This window comes from Eretmochelys imbricata, chromosome 9 (assembly GCF_965152235.1).
Source record: "Eretmochelys imbricata isolate rEreImb1 chromosome 9, rEreImb1.hap1, whole genome shotgun sequence".
Classification (NCBI taxonomy): Eukaryota; Metazoa; Chordata; order Testudines; family Cheloniidae; genus Eretmochelys; species Eretmochelys imbricata.
In genome coordinates, this window is record NC_135580.1 from 44,679,390 (window position 1) to 44,692,946 (window position 13,557).

The 13,557-nt window shown below is 43.1% G+C and overlaps 1 protein-coding gene across 4 annotated transcripts in view; it reads right to left on the reverse strand.

The window, feature by feature from the left end:
• YEATS2 (YEATS domain containing 2) overlaps positions 1–13,557 on the reverse strand; it is a 75,394-nt gene that overhangs the window by 37,029 nt on the left and 24,808 nt on the right. For 3 of the 4 annotated variants that reach the window (XM_077825861.1, XM_077825860.1, XM_077825859.1), the window contains 4 exons: positions 8,330–8,569; positions 6,259–6,417; positions 3,555–3,658; positions 619–726 (listed from right to left, as the gene is read on the reverse strand). In XM_077825861.1, coding sequence (XP_077681987.1) covers positions 619–726; positions 3,555–3,658; positions 6,259–6,417; positions 8,330–8,569 — 611 coding nt within the window. The remainder of the gene's footprint in view (positions 1–618; positions 727–3,554; positions 3,659–6,258; positions 6,418–8,329; positions 8,570–13,557) is intronic. The other variant, XM_077825862.1, reaches the window with a different exon arrangement.

The window sequence follows — 13,557 nt, forward strand, 5'->3', positions numbered from 1 at the left end:
GATCAGGCAGCAACAGAGACAACACAGACAGGAAAAAAAGCAAATACAGGACAGTATTGGGTTAAATGTAAATTACTAAAAAATAAAAGGAAAGCAGCATTTTACTTCTGCAAAGTAAAGTTTCAAACTGTATTAAGTCAATGTTTAGTTGTAAGCTTTGTAAGGTTATGAAAGAACCACCATAACACTTTGTTCAGAGTTATGAACATTTCATAGTTATGAACAACCTCCATTCCCCAAGGGGTCTGTAACTCTGAGGTTCTACTGTATTATGCAATAAAAGTACAGCTCTTTAAGATTTGCTAGAATATGGCAGCGGTTCATCAAGGAAAAGGATGAATGAGATGGAACAAGGGAGACAGAAAAGGGAAAGAGGGCAGAGGAACAATCAAGCCAACAGAACAGAATGGAAATGAAGACTAATCTACTGACAGTTGCAAAAGTTTTCATTTCCCTACTCACGTAACAAGGGAAAGGGCAGTCAGGCCCCAAGAACTCACTCCCAATGGTACCATGACATGCACTAGAAAAGTTACACGCTTTGTGACGAAACCCAGTGTGCAGTGATACTACCAGAACATGCAGCCCTATACAAAGCCAAGAACATAAATCAAATACCTTTGTAAAAGCTCCAAGTCCGCCTGTCACAGATTTAGGGCTTTGCGCCTTAGAATGACTCCCAATTGGACAAAGGGGCGGCATGGTTGCAAATAGAGAATCCTCTTGCTACGGATGAATACATATGACACACAATTAGGTGGAACATGCAATATAAAACATAAAGCAATGACTTCCTGTAGTCACATTACTGATAACACAGAGTGCCCTGAATTCCTTATCTGCACTGTTGTTGTAGCCATATTGATCCCAGGATATGAGAGACACAAGGTAGCTAAGGTTTTAATGGCTCATTACAACTGGTTTTATGGCTCATTACAACACCAATTTGTAACCCACCCTACCACCTGCAGAACCCTTGATTACCCACTTCATTTAAGTGATCTCCTACAGTGTGTTTGAACCCCTTATGCTTAACAATCAGTCCCACCTTGTGTTTAGCTTAGACACTCTGGTTACCCTCTACAGACCTCAGGAAGAGCTCGTGAAGCTCTAAAGCTTGTTCTTTCCACCAATAGCAGCTGTTCCAGTAAAAGATATTATCTCGGCCACTGGGAGCTGTGGGCGGCCATGCCTGCTGATGGTCAATGTAAACAAAAAGAAAAGGAGTACTTGTGACACTTTAGAGACTAACCAATTTATTTGAGCATGAGCTTTCGTGAGCTACAGCTCACTTCATGCTCAAATAAATTGGTTAGTCTCTAAGGTGCCACAAGTACTCCTTTTCTTTTTGCGAATACAGACTAACACGGCTGTTACTCTGAAACCTGTCATAATGTAAACAACCTGTCTCATGGCCAGCCAGCGGATTACCCTGATGGGCTGCGTGTGGCCTGTGGACCGCAGGTTGCCCAGCACTGACCAACACAATGGAATCCTGCCAAACAATATAAGCACCTGCAAACATCAAATCCTTTTTTGTTGCAAGTTATATCACCAGCAACTAAAACAATGTTTATTATTGTATGGTAATTAGCGGATAGAAATGGACTGATCGCTATAGTCACAGGCATGTTAAAGTGTTTTTATAATAAGCCTAGATTTTTCCATTCTTTAAACGTTGTAAATTTAAATTAGGCTAAAAACTGGCACACACAATCTAAGAGTTGGGAGCACATTTTAAAAGAAAAAAAATTGGAAAACCACTTGCTGATTTAAAGTTGCAAACAAAACAAAGTTCTGTTTCAGATACATTTTTCTTTCCTTTAAGCAAAAAATTCCGATGGCACGCAAACTTCATAGTAGAACTGGCAGGCTTGTGCAGAAGTAGCGATATTTTCTACCTACATTATGTACGTCACACACCTAGATCTGCAAAATTTTGTTTCTTTCATTCCAGCTGTGGAGGTTGGTAGATGAGTCAAATTTTTTTTTGACTCGTTCCATACTCTTTTCAATAAACGTAAATTCTTACTTTCAGTCACTGTGCCAGAAAACTATTGAAGAGATGAAGAAAAATGCTGAACAGACGATGCTTTGAAATGTTACACTGGACTGTTTTAATACAACAGAATTTGTTTCTACCCGTCCAAAATTACGTGTTCCCAACCCAGTGGAAGACACATTGAGATTTACAGGGAACAGACTTCCACTTATTTTTCTAATTAACTTCCGATTTCTAAACAGCGTCACCTTGAAAATATGTAATTCATTCAGTATGGGTGGTGTGCATCTTTGGATCTACTCTGATTTGTTTGACACTACAGAGAAGTAACTGCTCCGAACCAGTGAAATAAAGAGTTAATCTTAGCCTTGTTAATGGCAGTCACTGTGAACAGACTTTTTTTGTTTGTTTTTAAAATAGAATAAGGGGGTGCAAAAATCACAGTTAAAAAAGCTGCTCCACGTTTGCTGCCTCAAATATGTAAAAACTTGTTTCCTAAGAGAAGTGATATGATCACTCTGGGACAAAGTCTATGGATTGGATCTCTCACTATGATAAAAATACAAGATGGGAATACATGCTTCATTTTACGGAGTAAATCTTGTCATATGTACACACGTGACAAAATTCCTATTCTAAAGATTCTCAGAGACAGACCTGGTTGGAAAGGAACGTTCTGAATCTCAATTAAAAAAACTAAGAGGCTCTTCTCTGTAGACTGAATGGCAATTATCCAGGCAGCCTAAAATCAATTATTCTTGCATGTGCTGAACAGGCTAATGCTGACAAAGCTCCAGCACACCCCAGGCTCCACCAACTACTTTCAAAAGAGGGTGTCATTGATGCCATTAATCTGCCAAAATACCCTTCTCTGTAAAGAAAATGGGAAAGATTTTGTCTGAACTAACCCAGTTCCATACCTTTAGAGCTTTCCAGCTGTAAAGCACAAACCCTATTCATTCTCAATTTACCGTCAGTGACTCCACATTTGTCTGGGGCAAATACTTTTTTGTAGCTAAAGCTTCCAATGTCGCTAGCGCATTGGCGCTCTTTTTATCTCCCAGTTGTTGACATGAACATTTTTTTGATGGAGGTAGCTGTAAAGTCACCGAATGTCAGCTATTGGCCTAATATGAATGTATTAGTCATGCAGAAAATTTGGAACTGAGATTTTAAAAATATGCACCTCTTGTTAAATCTGATATCACCACCAACCAAGCCAAAAAAGATCAGAGTCTTTTACAGAACAGAGTCTTTGAAAGATGAGGTATTTTGACAGTACCGATAACTGTGCCCTCCAATGATTTCCTTATATGCTAACAAGAGACTGGCACTTTTCAGAGAAGTACTCACAACTCTAATTAGAGCTGAATGGAATTACACTATCATACCATATAAACAATTGTGCTAGGGCGGCTAGACAGAGTAAACGTTCAAATGTACTAATGAGAAAACATGAAGTTGTCTGGAATCAACATTTATGATGCTAAAAAAGCCTGCTCCACATGAAGCTATTTCTTTATGGAAACAGACAACCTAACAAGAATATTACCTTGACAGCTGATGTTACCAAGCTGCTTCCATGGATCTTTGAGACTGGAGATCCGGCTCCATGAGAGGCTTGAGAGACACTTGTCTGTTTGCTTGTTGGGCTTCCTGTGTATTGGAAGATAAGTTTTATGCAGTGTTGTAGTAGCCATGTCGGTCACAGAATATGAGGGGGGTGGGGTAACGTCTTTTGTTGGACCAACTTTTGTTGGTGAGAGACAAGCTTTCAAGCTTACCCAGAAGCTCAAAAGTGTGTCTCTCTCACCAACAAAAGCTGATCCAACAAAAGATATTACCTCACCCACTTTGTCTCTCTATTGGAAGATAAGGCAGATTTCAGCATAAGGGTTCAGTCCTTGGAACCACTGAATAAATACAGCTTTTCATCAAACAAGGAAGACATGATCGGGGAGATCAGGATGGGGACAAGTTACATTAGTGTTCTGTTACAGAAGACAATGTATAGTCAAAAGCAACACAAACTAAACATCCCTTCTTTAAAGGAACAAGACCTCTCTAAACATAATGCTAAAAATCTCTTTTCTTCTTCAAGTACTTTTGAATATTAAAACACACATTTTTAAAATCTGCTTCTTCCCTGTTTGAAGAGTTTACATTTGTACTCCACTCACCAAACTAGTTTCACTTTCTGATTCTCAATCAATGGTACAGTTCTGCAGCACGTGGGTTGCACATATAATATATCCCCTTGCAGTGTTTATTTATAAACTGTTTAGATTTATATTAAAAACAAAACTATACAGATATTTCTATTGAGGGCAGGTTTTGTGAAAGCTGGCTTCTACAAAACCTTTGTTTCAGACTTCACCTGACTTAGTAGTGTCCCTTTGTTTTACCCTCTTTTAAAAAAATTAAGATACTGGGTGGGAATCTGAAAACTACCTATGTGACTCTGACATACAAGTCCTCACTGACTTCCAATGGAACTCGTGCCCCTAAGCCACTTAGGTGCTTTTGAAAATTCCACTCGTTATCAAATTGCATCGGATTTACCCAAGAGAACTCAAAAACAGAGATTAAAAGAAATTCAGCTACTGCAAACATACAGTGGTTTTCCACCACTCAGTTTTCCTCCCACACAGTTGTACGGGGGTGCTCACTGAAAAAAATGTGATTTTCTGACAAAGAAAAGGGACACATTTTAATGAAGATCTTCCCCCTTTTTCAGCTATGTCTAGTGAAAAAACACATACTACATAGATCACTGTAACCAGGATGAACATACTATGTCAGCTCCAAGTGTCATTTTGAGAAGCTATCATACACACCTATATATAATTACGTATACGTGCATTTAGACAGGAAATTCTTCGTCTGTTTCTAATAATGGACTCACAAACAGTTATTTTTCCTTCAACATGCAGGCAAGGGTTTCCAACTGGCTCCTATTGCCTTCGATCTGTCTCCTGCAGTCTGTACTCCCCAGACCGACAGACATTCACTGCATAGGTTCCCCTAGCGTAGAGGTGGGCAAACTACGGCCCACGGGCCACATCCGGCCCGCAGGACAGTCCTGCCCAGCCCTTGAGCTCCTGGCCAGGGAGGCTAGCCCCCTGCCCCTCCCTTGCTGTTCCCCTCCTCCGCAGCCACGTGATCTCATGGACAGCACAGCTGGCTCTGGCTGGGCGGCAGGGCTGTGAGCTCCTGCTGCTCTGAGCTGCATGGTAAGGGGGCGGTGTGTGTGTGTTGGATAAGGGGGGGGGGCAGTCAGGGGACAGGGAACTGTTGGATGGGGCAGGGGATGGTCAGAGGACAGGGAGAGGGGGTGGTTGGATAGGTGTGGAGTCCCAGCGGGACTGTCAGGGGGCTGGGGGGTGGATTGGGGGCATGGCAGTCAGGGGACCGGGGAGGAGGGAGGGGTGTTGGATGGAGAGGGTCCGGGGGGGAGGGGGGCTGGTTAGGGGTGTGGGGTTCCAGGAGGAGGTGGTCAGGGGACAAGGAGCGGGGGGGGGGGGGGGGTTGGATGGGTTGGGGATTCTGAGGGGGGCAGTCAGAGGGCAGAAAGTGGGAGGGAGCGGATAGGGGGCCAGGCTGTTTGGGGAGGCACAGCCTTCCCTACCCATACAATTTTGCACCCTGATGTGGCCCTCGGGTCAAAAAGATCTCCCACCCCTGCCCTAGCGTCACCTCTGAAGCACCGTGGGAATCCAGTTAAATGAGTCTGGGGTGATCCTGAAGCCAACCAGCTAGAAGCAGCTGAATGAAAGTTCACAGTTGCACAAAGGTTGATACATCTCTTCTCCAGACCATCTTAATCCAATTGACCTATTGTTTCGATACAGCTAGAGAAACGCATGCTGGAATCTCTAGTACTTGCAGGTCACACTTCTGGGTTAAAGATGGGGAGCTGGCGGGGAGAGCACTTTGGCCATGGCAAAGGCACAGCTTTAAGCGTCCTTGCTTTTTATCAGTGTGTAGCAGAGCCTCACATTCCTCGCTTCTCATCTATGAAATGTGTACACTCCCTGGGGAAAAGAATGTGTGATTTCTATTTGGCCTTACTTTTTCTGTCACGGCTGAAAGCAAATTCCTTTGACGTTAAACGGACACATTCTGTACATTAATTATACAAACCAATAATACTGCTCTTCCTTTGTAAAAGGCTTTCAGATCTTCACAGATCTAAGTGAAGATAAGCTTGAATGTATAAAATTAACCTGCTACCTTCTACAGATCAAATTACGCACCTGTGCTTGGGGTTGCTGCTCCGACCATCTGTGCCGGCTTGTCCACAATAACGTATGGGTTATTAATGACTGAACTAGCAGACCCCAGCTTCATGTGCACTGGAGTGGAGGTTGGGGTACGAGGTAGTGGAGACGGGCTTGGGGTCGATATTGGAGAACCTTAAGGAAAAGAGTCCAACACTTCCCATCTCAAATTTCGTAAGGACATAAAAATGCAATAATAAAAAATGACTTGTAGTTCGGACATTTAGCTCACGGTGCACTTCCAGCCTGAGCGGGGTGCCAGGGCTGCAGGGGTAGGTAAAGCTGCATGATTCCAGACCTCCCCTCTCGCACTGTCAATATGCTCCTGTAGATGAGGGTGCTGAACAGCTCCGTGAAGCCATTCATCTTCCTTCACCTAGAGTGCCCCCTTTTACAGCCCACCACAGGAACAGCTCATGAATAAAGGGCTGTAGGCTCAGGCAGTCAACCACTAGGCCAAGCCTCTATTCTATCCTACACTCAGTTCAAATGCAAGAGCCCCCAAGAGCCATTACAGTACCACCATGTGGATTCTTGGTAAGTGGAAAGGGGATTAAACTGGGGATGGAGGAAGGAGGAGACAAAAAAACAGATGAGTTAAAAGGGGAGCAGAGAAAAAAAGATGGAAGAGTGAGATCATAGACAGAAAAGAGAGGGCAGCCACTGCATCAGGGAACAGAGCAAGGGGGCTGTGTGTGGGAGAAGGCAATCCTCCAATAATCTGCTCTCTTGGGAGAGAGGGCAGGAGGACTGCCAGCTAACAAGGAGCAGAAACACTCAATCCAGGAAGACCCTGATGATTTATCGTGACTATCACAAACCGAAAGGGGTCTGGGGTCTTAGCATGAAAAAATTAGCAGAGCCTAAGAAATGTTTAAGCAGGGGAACATCTGGAACAGCAAAGCTTGATATAGAAAAGCTGAAGGGTTTCAAGGAAGGCAAGACGGCTCTGTAACTCTCACCCACTGGAAAGCATCAGAGTCTCACTCATGCGACAAAGAAAAGAAGAGCAGTGGGACAGTACGTTAGGATGATAAGAACAGTTGGCACACATTCAAACATAAGCTGCTGGTGCCCTGGGTACTACTTTAAGATGGCAAGGACGACTATTGGCAGAAGAGAAAATACAACCACGCACAGGAGAAGCCAAGTTGGGAAGAGATCATCAGTAGCACCCTGCTTGGTACCCTGGTTCTTCATTCTCTATATGACCTTCAGATGAAGGTGGGGCTTTACAGACAAGGCTCCCAATTTCCCAAGTGACCCAGCAGGGTTGGCCATTAAAAATTTTTGATGCAACACCACAGCCCGGTGTAAGGCATTGCGTCAATGAAGAGAATGCACATTATGTTTGGCAGACGAGGGACTAGAGGTGAAAAGAGTTAACAGTACAGGCAAATGTAGCATGACTGTCTGGTTGAGAAGTTACTAAAAGGAAATCATTTTGCCAACTGCAATCAGCTGTTTATCTAAACAAACAGGGAATTACTGTCAATGGGGAAGGGAGGAAGCAGTTTGATTCTAAGGAGGGGACTTTGTTACTAGGAAAATAACAATTTATATACAAGTTTAAACCCGGTAATTTCCCTGATAACATAAAAGGAAACACCTTCGCCCACTTTACCCAGCCCAGTTGTTTGGCAATTTGCAAAGGGAAGAAGCCCTTCTTCCCATGCACACACCCTTACATGCAAGATGCATTTCAATATTATGTTTTGAACTAACAATTTTCACGCCTGAGCCCATTAGCAGCGGTAGCAGCCTTACTAAAGAGTGATCTCAAGTGGGTTGCTGGTAGTATTTATGCCCAGTGAGAGACTAAAACTAGTTCCCATCCTGCTTTTAATCTTGAATTCACAAATTAATCATTTTGTATAAGTTTTTTTTTTTTTTTTTAAAGATGGAATCTTGTTTAGTGCATTACACTGGATCTCCCAATTGCCTAACGTGTAATCTTAGCATGAAAAACGGGAAAGGACACAAAGCAAGACCAACTAGTTCAATCTCATCGTTCAGTATAAAGTATGATACTGAAACTAAAATGTACCTGATACAATCTTGCAGCTCATGGTGATGGGCTGGAAGGATTTTCCTGGAGATTCTGCGGGGCTCGGGATCTGACCCTGAGGTACTATTTTGCAACTAGCTGCAATTGGCTGAAAAGCTGAATTTCCATGAGAGCCAAAGGTTACTTTCTGTGTTGCCAATTTGGTGGGAGTCCGTTCTATTGAAGATGGCAGGGAATAAAAAGTGGTATGTCTTTCAGTTTCAGCATTCACAGGGAATCCTGATTAAAATATGGAAAAGAGAAATGTTTCTCAGGCTGACTCATCAAATTCCTTGTTGCGTTTCTCTACACAGACAAAAATTAAGATATGACAAACATGTCCACAAATATAAAGCATAAGAAAGTGGGGGTTTGGTTATGATTTTTTGCATTTTCATTTGTTATTTTGCTGGATACATCCTGAACAAAAAATTAAGACCCAGACTAACCATATACTGTTTTACCCAATATGCAGTCATGCACATTCGCTTTTAGCATATTTTTCAAAGTCACATTGACTTACCTAAAACTATTAAGTTTTGAGTGTTCATAAGACAGATAGATCAATGTAGCGGAGGGGAAGTTTCCCCTGAAGAAAATCCCTGTCCCTGCATATTTAGGAATAATTACCTAGGGGTAAGAGAGCTGACTACTGCCCTCTTATATTGGCCCATAGTCTACTCTGGTGTGGCAGAAGCTGCATTACTAAGGAGCTCAGTTACTCATGGATAATGGGCCACTAACAGAGACGCCAGTGTAGAGGTCCCAGGGGATGAAAAGTAGGTTTCCTATTTTCAATTTGCTTTATGGGCTGTCCCTCCAGATGTATTTAGTGTCTTTGCTCAAGTCTGAAAAATGCTAGTGTATTGATAGTTCAAAGGCCTGCATTTTCCTTTTTTGGTGTGAGACCATCAGAAGCACTCACTGAAACCTTGAACCTTCTCCCCTTCGCCTTCCCCATCCCCCTAACTCAGAACCACTGCCACAGCACACTGCAGGAGTAGATGACATGGGTGGAAAGGACGGCTGTGCCACAAACACAAGCACTCCCACAACTGGAAGAGCTGCATCAGGAGATTTTACCAGAGATGTCAGGGTAAATAAGGCCTCAGAGCTACAGCCACCAGAGCCAAGCCAACACTCCATGTTCGAGCATTTTGTGGGGCATAAATCGCTCCCTCTCATTACACACTTCTGCGCACTGGAATACAGATGCTAACCAGGAAAGCAAAGGGTTTCTCACTCTTTTCATCCCAGCTAAGAAAAATAATTGTCCCACAAGACCAGATACCACAACACCCATGAAAAAGTAAAACGGCAACAGGGTCGGCCTTTGTTTTGCTATGCAATCTGAAGACCAGACTGCTGGGCTCAGATGGCCTCAGAATGGTTTGTTGCCCCCAGTTCAAATGATTTTAAAATCTCAATTGTTGGAACATTGCAAAGGCACACATGACAATTAAAGGAAGATGTTTAAAAGAATGGAGGCTCAGTGGGATTCTACCTGTCCCTAAAGGAAGACAGCGAAGGCGAGACAAGATTAGGATGATCAACAAATGGCTCAGGCAGTAGTGCTATAAGGAGGGCTTCGGGATATTTGACCACTAGGAGGCATTCAGGGACACAGGACTGTCCTCATGGGATGAACTTCACCTGAGCAGGGAGTGACAGACTTATGGGTTGGAGGCTGGCAAAACTGATTAAAAGAGCTTTAAATTAGGAATTCGGGGGAGACGCTCATCTAATCTCCAGGTCTGATTCTAAAACCCGAGTGGGAGGAAAATCAAGTAAAAGAGGATACAGCGATGGAGAAAGGAGTAACGGAGTGCAGGAGAATGGATAAGAAGAAAAGACAATGTCAATATCATTAACAGTAACTGTCAGGTAGGCAATACTCACAGTAAAATGACTATGTCTAAGCAAGCAAAGAATCTAGGAGAAGCCATACAGGAACAACTAAAATGTCTGTACGCCAGTGCAAGGAGCCTGGGTAACAAAATGGAGGAGCTAAAACTACTGGTGCAGGAAGTGAAACTAGGTATTATAGGGATAAGAAAAACATGATGGAATAGGTTTCAGAGTACTCCTTTACTTTTCATGATGGAATAGTATTCATGACTGAAGTACAGATATTGAAAGGTGTGCTGATCAGAAAAGACACTATGTTAATGACAGGGTAGAGTGTAAAGAAATTAGAAGTGATGGAATGGATAAAACTGAATCTGGGTCAAAATCAGAGTGGGAAAGAAAGGCAACAGAGGCTCCACACCAAGATAGTGCTCAGGGTCTGCCACAGACCCTCAGGATCTGACGTGGATAAGGATAGAGACCTCTTTCATATTTTTAATGAAGTAAATACTAGTGGAATTGTGTGATCATGGGATACTTTAATTTCCCAGATATAGAGCGGAGGACAAGCGCTACTAATAATGGTAGGACTCAGATATTCCTTGATGTGATAGCAGACAGATTTCTTCACCAAACAGTCACTGAAGCACCAAGAGGTGATGCCATTTTAGATTTAGTATTGGCAGGTAGCAAGGACCTCACAGAAGAGCTGGTTGTAGAGGACAGGTTTGGTTTGAGGGATCAGGAGCGGCCTAGTCCAGTTTAAACTAAATGGAAGGAAAAACAAAAATGGTCTGCAACTAATGTCCTTGATTTCAAAAGGGCAAACTTAAAAAAATTAAGGGAATTAGTTAGGGGAAGTGGTCTGGACTGAAGAACTCAAGGATCTGAATGTGGAGGTGGCTTGGAATTACTTTAAGTCTAAGGGCTGGTCTACAGTACAGGTGTAAGTCAACCTAAGTTACACTACTTCAGTTACGTCACTGAAGTCGATGCAACTTAGGTCCACTTACTGCAGTGCCTACGCTGCGCTGTGTTGATGGGAGATGCTCTCCTGCCAACTGCCCGGGAGCTGGAGTACACGCGTCGACGGGAGAGCGCTCAGCCATTGATTTCACCAGACCCACTAAACTGACACCGCTGCATCGATCGCAGCACTGCCAATCTAGATGTAAGTATAGACAAGGCTAAAGTTGAAGAAACTAGGTGCAGCCTGCATCCCAAGCAACAGGAAAAAATTCATAGGGAAGAGTTGCTGACCAAAATGGATGAACAAGCATCTCAAACAGGTTACTGGGAGAAAGTAGAAAGCTTTCCTTGCTGATCCATTACTTGTAGGCTCTCTCTTGGCGTATTTCTACACTGCAATTAAAAACCCACGGCTGGCCCATGCCAGCTGGCTAGGGCATGCAGGGCTCAGGCTAAGGAGCTGTTTAACTGCAGTGCAGACATTTGGGATCAGGCTGCAGCCTGAGCTCTGGGACCCTCGTGCAGACATTCAGGCTCAGGGAGGGTCCCAGAGCTCAGACTGCAGCCTGAGCTCAAACATCTGCATCACAATTAAACAGCCCCGCAGCCTAAGTCAGCTGGGACAGGCCAGTTGTGGGTGCCTAACTGCAGTGTACACATACCCTTGGAGGTCAGAAAGTGTAGGGAAAAAGTGAGAGCTGCCAAAAGCCAAGCAGAGTTGGATCTTGCAAATGAAATTAAATACAAAATAAAAGGTTCTTTAGCTATATAAATAAAAAGAAAACAAGGAAAGAAGAAGTGGGAGTGCTAAACATAGAGGATGGGGTGGAGATTAAAAATAATCAAGGTACAGCCCAACACCTAAACAAATACTTTGCCTCAGTTTTACTCGGGGTAACGAAGAGCTTGGGGGCAGTGGCAAGGTGGCTAATGGGACCATGAATATTAAAGGAATTGGCACATGAAATTACAAGCCCAATAGCATAGATTTTCAATGAATCCGTAAGCTCTAGAGTCACGCCCTATGATTAGAGAATTGCAAATACAGTACCTATATTTAAGAAAGGGAAAAAAAGTGATCCAGGAAACTACAGGCCTGTTAGTTTCAATTCAATTGTATACATGGTGTTAAAACAAATTTTGAAATACAGTAGTTAAGGACAGAGGTAAATGGTAACTGGGATAAAATACACCATGATTTTACAAAAGGTAGATCGCACAGAATTCTTTCCCAGGCATTTGGCTGTTGGATCTTGTCCACATGCTCAGAGTCTAATTGATCACCATATTTGGGGTCAGGAAGGAATTCCCCCCCTAGATTAGACTGGCAGACACCATGTGGTTCTTTTGCCTTCCTCTGCAGCATGGGGCACGGGTCACTTGCTGGTTTGAACTACTGTATAAATGGTGGATTCTCTGTAACTCAAAGTCTTTAAATCAAGATTTGAGGACTTCAGTAACTCAGCCAGAGATTATGGGCCTATTACAGGAGTGGATGGATGAGGTTCTCTGGCCTGCGATGGGCGGGAAGGTCAGACTAGACTATCATGATGGTCCCCTCTGGCTTTATAAATCTGAGTCTGAATGCAGGGCAGGATCATGGTAGCTTTTGTTATATAACAGAAAATAACTTGCTTTAATGATGCAAAAAGTTGGTGTTTAAATAAGACTAAACCGTGCTTAAGGAAGAGTGTTTTAATTTAGGCTATTTGGACAATGAAAGTTTCTGTAAGATACACAGAAGTAAAGACTGCTCAAATGTTCAAAGAAAAAGTGGCAGCTATTTTTGACAGTGCCCAGGACACTTAAAAGATTATCCCAGAGGAACAGCCCCTGAAAGTGGGAATTATGTTCCTGCTTAAGCAGTAAGAGAAGTATAGGTCCTTGCTTTGAAATATGCTATCAACAGTGACAGAATCATGACTGACACAGAAGGTGCAGACAGCATGGAGGGGTATGACAAAAACTGCTCTATTTAAGCCTAGTGAAGGCATTTGCTTCAAATGGTGAGGAACTTCTGGTTAAGGCTCAGACAGAAAGTCAGGAAATCTGAGTTATATTCCCAGTTCTGACACATTTCCTTGGACAATTCCCTTAACCTTTGTAAAATAAAGATAATTCCCTGACTCACAGGGGTATAATGGGGCAAAATTAATGTTTGTGAAGTGTTTCAACATCCCAGGATAGAAGGCCCCAGATCAGTGTTTCTCAAACTGTGGATTACGACCCCCAGATTGAGGAGAGGTGATCATACATTTGAGGGCAGGGGGAGGGGAAGAAAACACCCCCGACGCTTGACACATCTGCCCCTCGATAGACAGAATGGGGCGGATGTCCCAAACCCGGTGGCATTGAATCACCATGCGCTAGGTTGCAACACCAATCAAATTTGGAGGCAGAGGGCCACATTT